The sequence below is a fragment of the Mustela putorius genome, unplaced genomic scaffold, assembly GCF_011764305.1.
Source record: "Mustela putorius furo isolate JIRA1106 unplaced genomic scaffold, ASM1176430v1.1 tig00000135_pilon_pilon_pilon, whole genome shotgun sequence".
In the NCBI taxonomy this organism is placed as follows: Eukaryota; Metazoa; Chordata; class Mammalia; order Carnivora; family Mustelidae; genus Mustela; species Mustela putorius.
Genome location: NW_025421292.1, coordinates 2,177,788 through 2,193,092, shown reverse-complemented (window position 1 = coordinate 2,193,092; position 15,305 = coordinate 2,177,788). Strand labels below are relative to the sequence as shown.

At 53.4% G+C, this 15,305-nt stretch overlaps 1 protein-coding gene and 1 long non-coding RNA gene across 2 annotated transcripts in view; one reads left to right on the top strand and one right to left on the bottom strand.

The window, feature by feature from the left end:
* Nucleotides 1-753: 753 nt before the first annotated feature.
* IP6K3 (inositol hexakisphosphate kinase 3) lies at nucleotides 754-12,758 on the top strand. Its single transcript, XM_004770639.3, has 5 exons — nucleotides 754-952; nucleotides 6,384-6,588; nucleotides 7,788-7,963; nucleotides 9,118-9,293; nucleotides 11,025-12,758. Exons 1-5 carry the CDS (start codon nucleotides 754-756, stop codon nucleotides 11,454-11,456), a joined length of 1,188 nt encoding a protein of 395 aa, XP_004770696.1. The 3' UTR covers nucleotides 11,457-12,758.
* Nucleotides 9,265-15,305, bottom strand: part of LOC123390644 — a 15,246-nt gene continuing 9,205 nt past the window's right edge. Inside the window, exon 4 of the long non-coding RNA XR_006605186.1 lies at nucleotides 9,265-10,006. This is a non-coding gene — a long non-coding RNA (uncharacterized LOC123390644). The remainder of the gene's footprint in view (nucleotides 10,007-15,305) is intronic.

The following is a 15,305-nucleotide window of genomic DNA, read 5'->3' as shown; positions in this document are numbered from 1 at the left end:
ATTTATTGAGGACTTAGCTCTGGGCCCTCAGCCAACCTTTTCATGGGCTTTATCTCAATGTTGTCCTATGTCCATAAAGTATCCTTACTATTTCACTTTACAGATGGGGAAACTGAGGCCCAAAGAGGTTTGGTAACTTCTTAGAGTCACATGGCAATTATGTCTTGAAGATGTGACGCAGACGGGTGTGCACAGCTGTGCTGACAAAACCAAAGTTTTGCTGTGCCCCCCGGGCCCCTGCGAGACACCAAGCACCCTGGCAGCAGAAACTTTGCTCTCTCCTTGGGCCTGCAACCAACGTTCCCAAAAGCAGGCAGGAAACACGATATGAGGAGTTAAACACAATCTCGGCACTCTGGAAGCCTATGGTTGTGTGTGTTATTTGCTTTTTCAAAAATGCTAAACAGGATGGGATTCAGAGAAGTCTATCTCTCATCCTGGCTCCCCAGAGCAACCACAGTACCAGTTTCTTGTAATGGATTATTCTAGAAGTGACGGAAGCCTCTGTACAATCTGTTCAACTACCAGTGGGCATGGCTGGGAACTGTGTGTCCTTCCACTCCTCCCAGGACCTTGTCTCCCTCACACCATTTCCACCTTCCTCCTCTGCTTTCCAGGGGCTCCCTCCCAGGCCAACAGACAGAGGGACAGCTGTGCTATGATGAGGATCAAGGCCACTAAGGAGACAGCTGAGCCCCACTGACGGCCCCACCCCCTGTACGGGAGCTGCCCAGGCCTTCCTCTAGTGGACACATGGTTGTGCAGGACAGCAAAGATGCTGGGGAGGCCAGAGTGGGCGTGCGGCTAGAGCCCTTCCTGCACCAGGTCGGGGGGCACCTGAGCGTGATGAAGTACGATGAGCACACCGTGTGCAAGCCTCTCATCTCCCAGGAGCAGAGGTTCTACGAGTCTCTGCCTCTGGCCATGAAGCGCTTCACCCCGCAGTACAAAGGTGAGTGTTCCCGGCAGCCGGCTGCAGCTCTGTGTGCCATCGTGCCGCCATCGCAGGCCAGGCTCCTGGACGCCCCCCCAACCCCCACCGCCTCCCCAGGTTGCCATGGAGACAGGCCCCCTCCCCACAGTCTGGCTGGCCCTCACTGTCCTAGTTTCTCTGAACTCTTCAAGCCTCCAGGCCTGGAGTCTAATACCATTTGGCATCCCTACAAACGAGCTCAAGCCACTAGGCTTCGAAGAATTGAGCGTGGGGTGAAATGATACCCCGGCCCCACCCTGCTCTGCTAGGGAGTCTGCTCTGTGGTTCAGGGGTGCCATGGCTGGGCCATGTGACTGGGGCTGGGGAAGACAGGGCAGGCCAAGGCCTCTTGTCCCTCCATCTGGAGACCCAGGTGGATGGTTGGAGCCTCAGGCCTGGGTCAGGGCATGAAGGAGCAGGGACCTGACATGTCTAAGAGATGAGAATTCCTCATTCTCACCTAGTGACCAAGCCGGGGCCATGGGCTGCCTTCCAGGTAGAGCTGGGGAAGCGGGGCACAGAGCCGTGTGTGTTCTAGATCTGAGTACAAGGTGGGTTCAGGGGGGTGAAGGCTGGTTGGAGGTGAAGCTGGCTGGCCGCCAGCTGTGGGCCTCCAGGCAGAGGCCCTCTGGGCAGCTGGCCAGCATCCACGAGGCAGGCCTTTTGATCACACCCAGCCTTCAGTAAATGCGGCTCACAGGGCTCAGGGCAAGAACGCTGGCCTTGAACCCCTCAATGGGACGAGTCCCCAGAGAAAAGATCTCTTTTAAAGGTTTTAAATGTTGTGACTACAAGCTTCTGCCCTCGAATATGCATCAGCAGTAAAAGTAATGATAATATCCAAGCAAGTCAGTCAAAAACTTACTTGAATTTCAATGATCAAAATAACCAGGAAAAATGGGGCCTAGCTCTGTGGGTGTTTCTTAGAGTGTGCTCTGGGACTGACCAAGGCTGGTATAGGGGTTCACATGGAGATTCCCAGGCTCCCTTCTACTCCTATGAACCAGAACCCCTGGGGGCAGGGCCCAAGAATCTGTATCCAGCATTCAGACTGAGATCCACTGTTGGGGGCCAAGGCCTTGAGCCCCAAGCACCGCTTCAGTGCCGGCTTGCGAAGACCTTCTGAGAGTCTGAGATGAGGCCTGTGAGCACCACATGCTGGGAGAGAGGGAGGCAGGTGGCTGGTGCGTGGCCTGTGCAGGCCTCCCCTGGGGCCTCTGGGGCTGCAGGCCGGGGTTGCCCATCCGTTGTGGTCACTGCCCATGTCGTCAGAGCACCCACTGGAATGAATGTCTGTCCTTTCGCAACGGAACTCAATCTACCAAAGGGGTGGCAGGACCCTGCGTGGAGGGGCCTCCTGCCCGCAGCATTTCACGCCTGTTGGACATGGCTCTGGAGCTGAGGCAGATGGCCGGGGCAGCCACAGGCAGAGCAGGAAAGTGAAAGAGGCTGCTTGGTCTGCAGGACCCCATTCTGATGCCCTCCCTGGGTCCTGTCTACAAGTGCCCATTCCTCTGAGGGAGGAGGGGGAGAACAGCACCCCTCCTGGGCACTCTCGGGCACTAGTCTACTGTCCAGACCCCTACTCTAGCCTGCCTCCCAAGCTAGGTCAGGGGGTCATCTAGCCCAATAAGGACGTGATGTGCCTTACCCAGAGTCACTCAATGAGTGACCTCAGGTCAGGGGGACTTGAATGCCCACAAGGCTGACACAGGGGGTTTCCCCCAGAGAGGCGCTGTTTCTGTAGTGGCCACTGTGTGCCATGGAGCACAGCCTCTCCCTTCTCATAGCTCTGCACTGTGATGAAATCAGAGAGTGCTGGGCAGGAACGTCACTCCCAAGGCTAGCCTCCCCATGCCAGGAGCTTGTCCAGACCTTTTGATGGGCTCCTAGGGCAGGATAACATTTTGGACCTGCATCTCTCTGCCTCCCAGTGTACCTGTCAGCTTTGGGTGAGCAAAGACATACTCCTAAGTCTGGCTGGTTAACAGACGAGCCAGATTCATATTATACATGCCGGCAAATAAATGCTCTCATGAGCTTAAAAATAAATACATGACAGAACATTCCCGGAGGCTGGGGAAGCTGCTTGGCCAAGCCAAAATTGCTGAGATGCTCTGGGCATGGCAATTGTGGCAGTAAGCACTCTTGTCTGCCCGGCTGGCGTGACTGCAGGCAAAGCTGTGGCTGTCCCCCACTTACCCCCAGCCAGGCAGAGGCGGCAGAGTGTGGGGGGCCCATGTCCCTCCGGGCCTAGCTCCCATGGACACACAAAGCAAGCTGGAAGCCAGGCTGGGACCAGCACAATCTTGACTAAAAACCAAGCCAAGCCCCAAGACGTTTGGATTCCAATGACCGGCTGCTTAGGTTTAGAGAAGGCAACCTGAGATCATCTGCAGCAATCTGCTATGCATCTCCGGCTTCAGAGCAAAGTCTGGGCTGAGCTGGAGAGAGATGTGGGAGAGGGGAGAAGACAGATAGGTGGAGACACAGAACCAGAGGCGTGCAGGAAGACGGAGAGGCAGGAACACGAAGTCTGGCTGGGTAGCTCTGACAATATGAGAAATAGAAATGATTTTTGGATTTTATTGGTTTTGGGTTATTTTGCACCTCTCCTCGCCTCCATTTATTGAGACAGTCAGATCTGATGAGATCAGACAAGAGCTGGAGCCTAGAGAAGCAGGAGAAGGTCATGTTTCTTGTCCTTCCAGGGAGGCCTCCTGGGGCTGGGGCTCCCCAAGACAGTGGTTTCTGGTGAGCGTGTCCCAATCCCACAGTCCCACAGCAGAAAAGGCCAGAGGGTGAGCTGAACTTTACAAAAGACCCAAAAGGGCCATGCCCTTGGCTGGCACACCGTCCTGGGCTCCCCAGCAGCCACGAGGCTCCAAGCTCCCCAAGGTGGGTTCAGGGGGAGCTAGCGCGCTCTCCTTTCCCCATGGTGGAGGGGTGGGCTCTGGGGCCAGCGCCAGCTTCCAGGTTGGCCCTCCCTGGAGCAAGCAGAGTGGCCCTCCTGCCTGAGGAAAGAGGAATGGCAAGAGAAACGCCGCGTCCTTAGGCTTCTTGGCACTCCCACCCCTCTGAACCAATGGCCTTCTCAAAACAGGTTTCTCTGTTCGCTCCCATGGAACAGAAGGGCCAAACCAAATGTGATGAGGACACAGCAGGAGCGTTCCTCATCCACACACAAGTAAACACAGCATGACAACACTGGAGTTTCCCAATAACGTCCTTGGCTCCGTGTTACAGCTTGTTCCCTCTTCCATAGCCATGTCTGCTGTGGCCTTTCTCAGAGCTCCGCCCCTTACTGTGTGACCTTGGGCAAGTCATTCCATCTCCCCGAGTCCCCGTGATACAGGCAAGGGCCTCGCAGGCTTGCTGTCACTCAGTGGTAACAGACGAACACGGCACTGATTAGCATGACTGCAGTTCCTTCCCCAACCTGCCATCAGCCCCTCACTCTCCCAGGTGGAACCCCTGGGTTCAGGTAAACGACAAAATGCCAGGTTCAGGGATAGTATTATTAGTTGTATCATTATTAATTCACAAGATTCAGGGGCCTGAGATGAGCTGAGGCAACACAGAATTTTTTTAAGGAGCTAGAAAAAACTGAATGTCACTCTCGGGCTGCGAAATTAGGGCACTGGGAATCTGAGATGACAGGACTAGCCCAGAAAGGCCGCTGAGCTAGGCACAGATGGCCCTGAAGAGCGACTTGCTGAATTAGAGAGCAGCCCTGGAAATGAACGTCTGCACTGACCAGCCTGGGCAGGGACGCAAGCAGAGAAATCAGCTGCCTTGAGCGCTGGTTCAGCAAAAATTACCACTCGTGCTGAGAAAGTGACCAAGTGGCAGGGGAGAAAATAAATACCTGAGGGGGACCTGATCACATGCAGCCCACCCAGGTCAGAGTCCCAGCAGGCAATGAGTGGTGTGCCGAACGGGCTTTAAATGAAGAGAGTTTTCAAAAGGATGGCTCATAGACATGCACGTGGGATTAAGGGAACTGGGGGCGATGAGGCACGCAGGGACCAGCACCCCTGAAAGGCTGTGACCACCCCTAGGCCTGAAGGGAATGGGTTCACGGACCCAGTGAGAGGGAGGCCACAGAAGGACAGGACCATGCTGTGACAGGGAGGAAACCAGGAAGATAAACACCTCGATCTTTCTTTGGCTCCAGTCCATCTCCTGCCGATGTCCTTCGTTGGCCCAGCCCCTGGGAAATCAGGGGCACAGAAGCCACTGGTGCACTTCACAGGGTCAGCCTGCCAGGCACAAAGCAGGGTGGAGCCAGGTGCCGGGTGGCCTGGAGAGAGAAGGAGCCACTGGAACAGTCAGGGATCAGGGGCAGGAAGAACAGGGAACCGAGGACTCCAAAGCTACTTGCGGGGCTATTTCCCCTGACACTGCCAAGAGCATAGCTCCACCTCCAGCAGAACTTGGGCGAGGCCGGGCACCCATTTAGGGCAGATGCTGAGCCCCATGGGGGAAGGCCTGGACTGTGCCGCCAGAGCAAGAAATCCAACAGGGGTGACCACAGAGCCGCTGACATGCGTGCCAGACCTAATTACCCAACCTGGCCCCTGTCCCGGAGAAGCCAATTAGCATGTTTGTTCACTGGGTCTCCTCACACTCTCCACGCTCACAAGCAGCGTTCAGAGCGGGCTGCTGTGCCTTGATTACAAACTCGATGGGCAGGAGTTACCGTAGCTGGAGAAATCCCACCAGCCTCCTGTTTTCTATCAGAGAACCATGTTCTGTCAGTAATATTCATAGGCTGTGGGTCTAACTGAAGGAGATGGCGGGCATCCGTGTTGAAGCCAGGATGGTGGGTATGGGAGAGGTCTAAAGGATGGGGACAGAGAGGCCGAGCCCAGGAAGGCTGTCTGAGGCAGGCTTCCTGGAAGAAACTGGTCAGACAGAATGGGAAGGGAGAGAGAAAGGATGATGAAGGAGGCACAGGAAGTTATGGGATGGGCCCCAACTTCCCTCACGGCCTTCCTGAGGCACAGGGGCCCTCTTGGCGGAAGACCGGCTCCGATGACCCTGGGTTGGGCCCCACTGGAACAGCTCTGTTGTGCCTGGGAAGGTGCCAGTGTGCACCAAGGAATCAGAAGGTGAGGACAAAATGTACGGGGCTGGCTTTGTTCAAAGCTCATAAGGGCAGAGAGATACAGGGAAGGAGAGCTAACGCCCTGACCAGCCCAAGGCTATTTTCTGCAGGCTCCGCGGCCCTGGGCTCATTTTGGAACGGTCCCCGTAGCTCTTCCTTGAGAGAGCAGTTAGGGAAGTGGGGGGAGTGTTGATCAGTGCCCTTAAACTGCAATTCAGAAGGATGTCACGCCTTGCAACATGTCCACCAGGTAAATTCTATCTGGTTTCCCCCCTTCCCCTCCCCCTGTGTGCTCTGCAGGCACCATCACGGTGCACCTCCAAAAAGACAGCCGAGGCCATCTCAGCCTGGTGGCCACCCCGCTGAAGGAGAACCGGGGGCCCTTCAAGGTCTCCACGGAATCGGCAGCAGTGGCAATATGGCAGACGCTCCAGCAGACCACCGGCAGCAGTGGTGGTGCCCACCCCCTCGTCCAGTGGCAGCTGGCTCACTCGCTCGAGGAGAGGTAAGGGCCGCATGGCAGGATGACAGCTAACCTAGCAGGGACCAGCTCTGCTCCCATCTGCGCCAAGGCCCACAGCTTCCCAACAGGGCCGAGGAAGTGACACATTCCCAGGAATCTCCTTCTAGAAACATCCAGGTGACCAAAGGAAGGCATGAGTTTTCCTTTATGTGGTTTCAGAGGGGGGACTCCACAATGTATTTATCTCAGAAGCTGGCACATAGGCAGGGTCCTATACGGAACAGGCATTTCAGCACATACTTGTTTAATTAAATACTTATTTTACGGAGACTGTGCAGTGTCTCCGGGTGGGGGTGGGGGGGAATACAGAAACCCAGAAAAGTTGACGCAAGGGACAAATGGCTAATGGCAGTCCGAAGTCACCATTCCCCAGCAGTCAGGAAGGGACTAGGAGAGAGGTCAACACAATCCCCCTGCACCCCTCACCCCCACCGTGGATCTCAGAGACCAGGCAGCTCAGGGCACCCAAGTTCCCAGAGAAGTCTCCAAAACCTCTCTGATAATGTTAGCCGACCTTTCTCAGATGAAAAGGACCCCTGGGGACTTACAAAACATTTATAGGAAACAAAAGGGAGCTAATACAATGAAAGTGCCTCCTTTCTCCAAGGAGCACAGCAGATCTAATTACCTCTCTTGGCTCAGCGTCAGGAAGCGGGTACGTATTATCACCATTTCACAGATGGGGAAGCCGAGATGCAGAGGACTGGAGAGAAGGCAGACCAAAGATGCAGGATTCCCGGCCCTAAGGGCATTTTGAGGTCTTAAGGAAATAGTGCCACAACACACTCACAGCCTAAAATCCCAGCCTTCTGATTCCAGGCAGGGTTGCGGTCCCCACACTGCATCATCTCGAGAGTGCAAGAGGAATCCAGATCACTTATGAGTGAACTTAAACCACCTCAGCCCTCTGAGGAGGCGCCAGGCTCTAATGAATTCTTCTGGGGTTCGGAGAGACGCCCTGCCAGGGCTGCAATGTGGCCCGATCTGGTGCCCAAGGCCTGAATGGGGCAGCAGGGGCACTCTGAGGCCCTGTAGGCAGCCTGGAGAGCAGCTAGGGGCTGTCCCTATCAGAGCCCAGCCCAGGAGAGCCCTGTCCGAGGGACGGGCACCTACCCCCAGCCCTCCGGCCACAGCTGCTGGCCATGGCTGCTCTGACTGCCATGTGCTTCCCTCTCCCACAGACCGGCCACGTCGCTCTTGAGGTCCGAGTTCCATCTCAATGCCCCAGTCTCCACGCTCGTGGAAGACGTTAAAGGGAACCAGGCTGAGAGGAGAAGCTTTAACCCGTGGGGATTGCAGTGCCACCAAGCCCACCTGACCCGCCTGTGCACCGAGTACCCGGAGAACCAGCGGCACCGTATCCTTGCCGGCACTCCCTGCTGCCTGTCAGAGGCCAGGGCAGCGGGGGGAAGGGGGTGACAAAGACAGGCAGACAGGGGAGCAGGGGTGGGAGGGGGAGACACAGACATGGGTGCCAGGACGGGGGGGGGGGCAGGGAGAGACCAGTTCAAGGGAGACATGGAGGCACAAGCCCTCAAATCTGGGACCTAGAAGACATCTAATCCCTCCAAAAAATAAAAAAAGAAAGAAAAAAGAAAAAGAAAATCAGAGATTATGGGGGAAGTCGGACTGGGAATTAAGCTGAACATAATGCCCATGGCCAGGCCTCTGGCTATGTCGCGGCTCCCACCTGAGCAGAGGGGCTGGGCTGAGGGTGTCTGTTGGCAGACAGGAACTATGACAGCCATGCTGGGTGGGGGTGGCAGGGGGCTCAGAGGGCTGGGTGGGTTCCCCACACCCCAGCCTCCCTTCTAGCCCTCCAAATTCTCCCCGCAGATGTCTCCCTGTGGAGCTGATGGGGTGTGGGGGTGCAGTGCCCCCTCAGGGCAGTGCCCGAGAGGGAGACTCTTAGGGGAGGCACTCCCCACTACCACCTCAGGCTGCCATGTTCTCAGTGAGTACATTTAGGCTTGAAATACCCTTTTGTCAATGCTGGGCTCCTTCTGCAAACGGGTGACTGGTTCCACAGTATTTACTAAGACACATCTGCAACCCTAATCCCTAAGAAGCTTTTGCAGGATAATTACTCCGCTGAAATTAATATTCCTGCAACTCATCTCCAAAGCTAACATCAACCCACTTCTCCCAAAAGGTATTGGCCCATTCAGTGACTCAAGGTTTTAGCCTTATGATTTTCTGCCGTAAAATGTAAATTGGGCATGGCCTGCCAGGGATTTCACGCCTGCATTTAAATTTCAACCTCCGAGCAGAAAGGAAAAGAAGCTCCCAGAGTCATAAACTCCCCCTAAATAAATGGACTTCTTAAAGCAGCCTGCTAGGCTAATACTTTGCATTCTTAAGAGAGGTGATGGGCTTGTCCGTGCGGAGCAGGGGGAGAAGGAATGGCACTCTGAAAAGGGGGTCCCGGGCAGTCATGGGGCCGTGTGAACTGCCTCCATAGGGGCCGCAGCCTTCCAGTCCACAGAGCCTTCCTGAACTTAGCCTGACCAGGGTTTCTGCTGCTGGAAAATGTCGTGTCACAGTACAAGCACCCCTGTATCCTGGACCTGAAGATGGGGACCCGGCAGCACGGGGATGACGCATCTGAGGAGAAGAAGGCTCGTCACATGCACAAGTGCGCGCAGAGCACCTCGGCCTGCCTGGGTGTGCGCATCTGTGGGATGCAGGTAGGCGGCAGAGGGCCCGTCGTGGGGCTGGGGGTCCTGGTGTGTCCACTGCGGACACCACCGCCCACAAAGCCAGCCACAAAGGAGGGTTTGCGGTAGGTGGAATTTCCCAGGGGCCACGTGGGGCCTGTCCACGTGGAGAGCAGACCTCTGGTGACGGTGTGTGAGCAGGGGCTGGGGAGAGAACAGAAAAAGAGCTTCTCTGTGCACTCCGTGGCTTCCTTGGTCTCTGGAAGGGTAGAGCTGAACACTCTCCTTCTCAGGGGCCATAAGGCACTCTGCTCTTCAAATTCCTACTGCATGTCTTCTGGGGTTTTTTTGCTGTCTGTTCTGGTTAAAGAAGTGGGAAGGTCGTGGCCTGTTCAGCTGAGGCAAAGGAACAGTTCATTTTTTTATTGCCCAGACTCTACCCCATTTTTGCAGCTGACATGGCTCATGGCAGGGGCTACAGAACCAGAAGAAATCAACTTTCCCCCACTCGTTTGCTCTTACCGTCTATCTTCTCAAAGCAAAACCAGACACTGATTTGATGGTACACGTTGAGGCTTTCCTTAATTGAAACTGCCACCCCTTGAAGCTGGAAGTGGAGTCTATAAATTTGTTGCACAGATGTCCCTCGGAAGGCTTGGAATGCAGTCCTCAAGAGAATGGAGTGTGATGATTCGGGGTGTAAACGGAATCTCTCTCCGGACCTCCAATCTTCTGAAAACGATCTGATTTATTTAGATAGTGACAAGTGTCATGTGTTTATGATGGCTAATTTAACAGCCCATCTCCCGCCCTCCAAAGCAAGTCTATCATAGCCTTCTGATTTTTTTTCCCCCTACACTGATTTTCCATACACATACCACGTAATCTGAAGGTGGGAAAGACTTGAGAAACTGTCTTGGCCACATATGGGCTGCCCTTTCCAGGTGTGCCAGACAGAAGTAAGCCAAGTCACGGCCACGCCAGCCACTGGCCTCAGTACAGCCTCTGAATGAATGGGAGCAGCTGCCACTGTCCCCCCATCAGCATCTTCTCCATCTGCTTCCTTCTGGTGGCCAAGACATGACGGGGGGAGGGGGGAGGAGCTGGTGCCAAGTAGGAGCCACCAGCCCCGCAGAGCTGCTGCGATCCTCCTCCCTGGGTTCCCCTCAGTGGCACTGGCTCCTGGAAAACCCCATCCCTTCCTCATCCAGCCTATCTTCTTATTGTTTTATCTTCAGTCAACCCTGCTCTACCCCAAAAGCCATGACAGTTTCCTTAGAATCTGCAGAGAAAGGATTTTACAAACTTTACTGGGGAAAATTGAATCTAGTTGGCTTTCCAAGGCCATTGGCTGCGATCTCAGATTCCTGCTAAAGCGTTCTAGCTTGGATTCGCTAATATTTGAATTGAAGAAGGCCAGGAGCCAGGGTTTAAATCACGATTTGGAGGATGACACTGGAAATTCAAAGCAAAGGCGATCCAGAGCTTTTTGTTACGGGTGGAGGGTCACCTTCATGTGGTGAAGGATATGTAGACCTTGAATTCCTATTAAGGGCTTGCAGAGAAAGCATTTTAAAATGTGAAAGTTCCCCTGGCGCTTGATGGAAGATCATCCTTCCATTCATTTCAGCCATTCCTGCCCTGCATCTCCCAGAAATCTGTTTATATATCACGCTAGCTTGTAACCCCGCAACCACAGCAGTGGCAAGCTTTCTCTTGAGTTGGCAATTCTTCACGTTTTCTTTCTTTTTTTATTATCAGGTTTATCAAGTTGATAAGAAGCACTTTCTCTGCAAAGACAAGTACTACGGAAGAAAACTCTCTGTCGAGGGCTTCCGACAGGCCCTCCATCAGTTCCTGCATGACGGAACCCGCCTCCGGATGGAGCTCCTGGAGCCCATCCAGTGCCAGCTCCGTGCCCTCCTCTCGGTCATTAGAAGCCAGAGTTCCTACCGGTTCTACTCCAGCTCTCTCCTCATCATCTATGATGGGCAGGAGCCACCAGAAAGGACAGCCCACGGCAGCTCTTCTGGAGGTGTCAGCAAAGTTGACATCCGGATGATCGACTTTGCCCACACAACATACAAAGGCTCCTGGGACGAGCGCAACTCTTACGATGGACCAGATACAGGCTATATTTTTGGCCTAGAGAACCTCATCCAGATCCTGCAGGATATTCAAGAGGGAGAATGAGGCTTGTTGGGCCTATCCAGATTTTTCTAGAGTATAGTTCTCACAAGGGACCTACTGGTAGCCAGGGTACTCCAGACACGGTCAGATGTCTTTTTGTGATAATGCTAGCCACATTCAAGAGCCACACAGGCCAGAGGATATTAATGGCTGCTACAGAAACTAGCTCTGGAAGTAAGTTCACATCCTCTGGCATCTTCTGCTAATGCCGGTTATCCAAGGCTGGACAGCCAGAGTGGAATGGCACTATCATGGAGTACACTGGAGGGCTGTGGCATGAGGGAGAAGCCAGCGTTACAGTAAGATTCTAGAGAATTTGCGTTGAAAAATGCTTTTTTGTTGTTGTGCTGACGTCTTGGCAAGCTATGAGGCAAAAAACTCTACTTGAAGAAGACCAGAAGAGTGAGGTCACAAGTGTATGGTTTTTTCTGCTCACACAGGCAGCCCACCCCAAGAGCAGACAGAGCTCACGAATGACTGTCTCTTACCTTCCTAGGAGGCATTTCGGTGGGGCAGGAACACATGGGACTGATCTGCCCGTCTTGCCAGCTTCCTACCCAGGGTCTGAATGGGCAAGGGCAAACCACACACAGTCCTGGCAAATCGAGCCCCTGGGTTCTCCATTTCTGCCTGAGGAAATGAGGGTCTCTTTCTAGACTTCCGGGTACCTATTGGAAGTGATGCCTCTGTGCAGTTCTGGCCACAAACCAGCTCATAAAGCACAGTTCTGGTGGCGGGGGGGGGGGGGCTGCCGGAAGGATGAGCAGTGCTGTTAAATCACACTATCTGCTTTCTATTTATTTATTTTGGGGGTGGGGTGGGGAGTCGGGAGAGAGAAGCCTGAAGGGCCAAGCAATCCAGGCGCAATGTTTACAAGACTGGTGGACAAGTGTAAATACGGAACAAAGAGCAAACAGTTCTAATTAATTCCTTCTTCTGCAGCGTGGAAACCTATTACAATGCCCTTGAGTCGAGCACGAAGATACGTTACCCAATTAGGGAAATAAATTTGTTAATAAAATTGCTGAGGTCACCAGTGATTATTTGGTGTACCTTATTACTCTTTCTGTTTGTTTATTCTGGTCATCACACTGTATGGCATTTCCACTTTATGGGTGACTAGAACAGTTCACCGATCTCCTGCAATCCTTTGGGGGTCCCAGGGGGGAAATGGGAGCTAATCAAATATTTCCATGTATCTACAAGGCACGTACCAGACCTCGTAAGTTGTCCTTTTATCTAAACTTCTTTCTACAATGCAAAGTCAAATAATTTTTATATTCTCCTGGCTAATTACAATCAACCTTCAAAAAAGCCACACTCACAGAAGGAAAGAGTCCTGGATTAAAAAAAAAAAATTTTTTTTTGGTTGTTTAATTGTACGATATATTATATGGATTTCGAAGTAAGTTAACTTCCCTAATTATGTTTGGCTGAGGTAACGACATGATTAATTTGCATTTTCTGCACCCATGGTGGGAGAATTGAGTCAAAGTACATTGGGTGGCAAAAAGGAAGTCAGCCGAAAACTAAATATTTGCTAATGACAAAATGGAGCCCTAAATATTGCTTTTACTAGGCCACTTCCTTGCTGGAAAATCTGCTTCAACTAAGTCCAAAGCTTCTGCTTCCTGGCCCCGTTCTCAGCCCTGGGCGCTGTGGGACCTACCTGAGGATGGGGGTGGGGGGGGACAGCAGGGGGCAAGGACAAGCCTCAGCTAGAATGGAAGTCTTTTAGGGCTGGCTGGCCCATATCCGTAACTGTGCCACACTCACTCTCCTGGCCTCATCCATGTGACCTATCTTCCCTCAGTTCCTCCTTTATCCAGCAACGCCCTTCACAGGAGCCCTTCTCCCCACTCTGCCAATCCCTCCAGGTCCAGACCAAACTCCCACATGCCCCAGAGGATGTTGCCAACAAAAGTGCAGTTTGCTACGAGGCGCAAAGCTGGTTCCAGGCTGTGCTTCCCAGACCCCCGGGCTCAGAGGGGTTGCTGCTTTCTGGAAATGTGCACAAGGTTTTCCTGACTCAGCTGAATGAGTCCACCCAAGCACTGCAAACCCAGGCCAAGGGGGAAGAACAGAGAGGTATGAAAAGAGAAGATGGCAGGCATGGATGTATTTGATCGTCAGAGAGAGTTCGCGTTCAAATGGCAAAAGAGGTGAGGGGGCCCTAAAAATCCAGTATCCGGCAAGTATACACCAAACTAGGCAGCTCTCCCCTGCTGATCTTTTTGCCAAGTACTGGCGAAGATCCAGCACTTGGGAGTGAAGATTCTAGGCAAGGAGGCAAAGATTCCGCACATGATCTGATAACAAACCACACAGAGACAGTACCCTGGGATACAGAGGACTCATCTGTGTGGTACAGAGGATCAGTCCTACACGATGAAGAGGTCAGCCCACAGACAACAGAGAAATGCACATCACCTGACAGCCGACCCTCATCACAGAAACTGTCTGTGGAAGTTTCTGGAGGAGGTGAGACTTCACTTAGACCCTGAACAGTGACAAGAATGGAGAAGGGGCTGGCTGAGCGGAGGGAAGGAGAAGACCAGCCTATTCAGGAGTCTGTGGAGAGACCAACCCATCCAGAACGGGGGTTTGGTGGCTGGGAGTAGTAGAGCAAAGAAGAGAGAAACGGAGTGAGCCCAGAGGGTGGAGATACTTGAAAATCTGGCTGAGGAGCTCATGTGTTTGTGATTACATTAATCTGTCCTTCCTTCCCTCCATTCATCCAACCAAGGAATATTCTCCGAGCGCGCGGTACATATGGCCCAGTGCTGGGACCTAGGCAAGAAACAAGGAAGGGTGAGAGTCAGGTCATTATCCTGAAAAAACCTTATGACTTAATGAGAAGATGAAAACCCTCATGTGAAAATATCAGGGGTGCTTCAACAAGGCCTGGGGGCCGTTTGCTCAGCCATCCAGAGTGCTGGCCAGGAGAGACAGTGAGGGCTCAGTGCCACATGGGGAGATCACAGAGGTGGTGTCTGAGCTGTGCCTTGAAAGGGAGGCAAGACTGAGAGGTGATCAAGAAGGCAAGCATTAGGGACAAGCACAGCAAAAGTAATCAAGCATTTTGCTCAGGGAACGGCGGGGTCGGGACTGGCTGCAGGGGTTGATGTGAAGAGGCACCAGGAGAGATTAAGATGAAAATGGAGAAAGCCCAGCACTGAGAACTGTCAGGGACCTCCGAACCTTCTGCTTCTACCACTCCCTCTTGTCTGGAAGTCTGGAAGGGCCTCCTCCCGCCTGGCCTTCCTTCCCCCAAACTGGGGAGCTCTCTTCTGAATTAAGAAACACAGGCGTGTTAGTCAGGGTGGGCTAACTGTTACAACAAACAATCCCCAAGCAACAGTAGCTTTGCATTCCAGTCGGGTTTGGTCAGCAGAGAAAGGGCCTCAGCTCTGCACGGTCACCCACGAACCTTCCATCTCGTAACTCCAGCACCTCTAGTCGACCATGAGGCCTGAAAGTCAGACGGCACCCAGGAGGCACACCCCCATTCCAGAGACAAGAACCAGCCATGCACCCTGCCCAGAGGCCAGCAGGCTGAGATGTCGTTTAACCATATGCCTGGAAAAGGAACTGGGTTTGATGAGAAGCTAGCCAGTCTGTTATTACCTCCAAAATCCTCAAGTCGAATTGATACCTGATTTAAGGAGGGAGAAGGAGAGACATAAAGAATGAGTGAGGACATGGAGGGGCAGAAGCAAGGGCCTGCCAGTGCCAGGGCTGTGGGCTCTGACGTAGATCCTTCCCCTTCAGCTGCATCTTCTGACGGTCCGCCTGAGTCCAGAGAGCTGACAGACTTCTTCCCGTCTCCCCACCTCAGTTGCCCCATCTGCC

What these genes read in the sequence shown, in the direction of transcription:
- IP6K3 (XM_004770639.3), top strand. Translation starts at nt 754, where the DNA reads ATGGTTGTGCAGGACAGCAAAGATGCTGGGGAGGCCAGAGTGGGCGTG. An exon ending in CTTCACCCCGCAGTACAAAG is followed by an intron (nt 953 to 6,383) that starts GTGAGTGTTCCC and finishes TGTGCTCTGCAG; the next exon opens with GCACCATCACGGTGCACCTC. An exon ending in TGCGCATCTGTGGGATGCAG is followed by an intron (nt 9,294 to 11,024) that starts GTAGGCGGCAGA and finishes TTTTATTATCAG; the next exon opens with GTTTATCAAGTTGATAAGAA.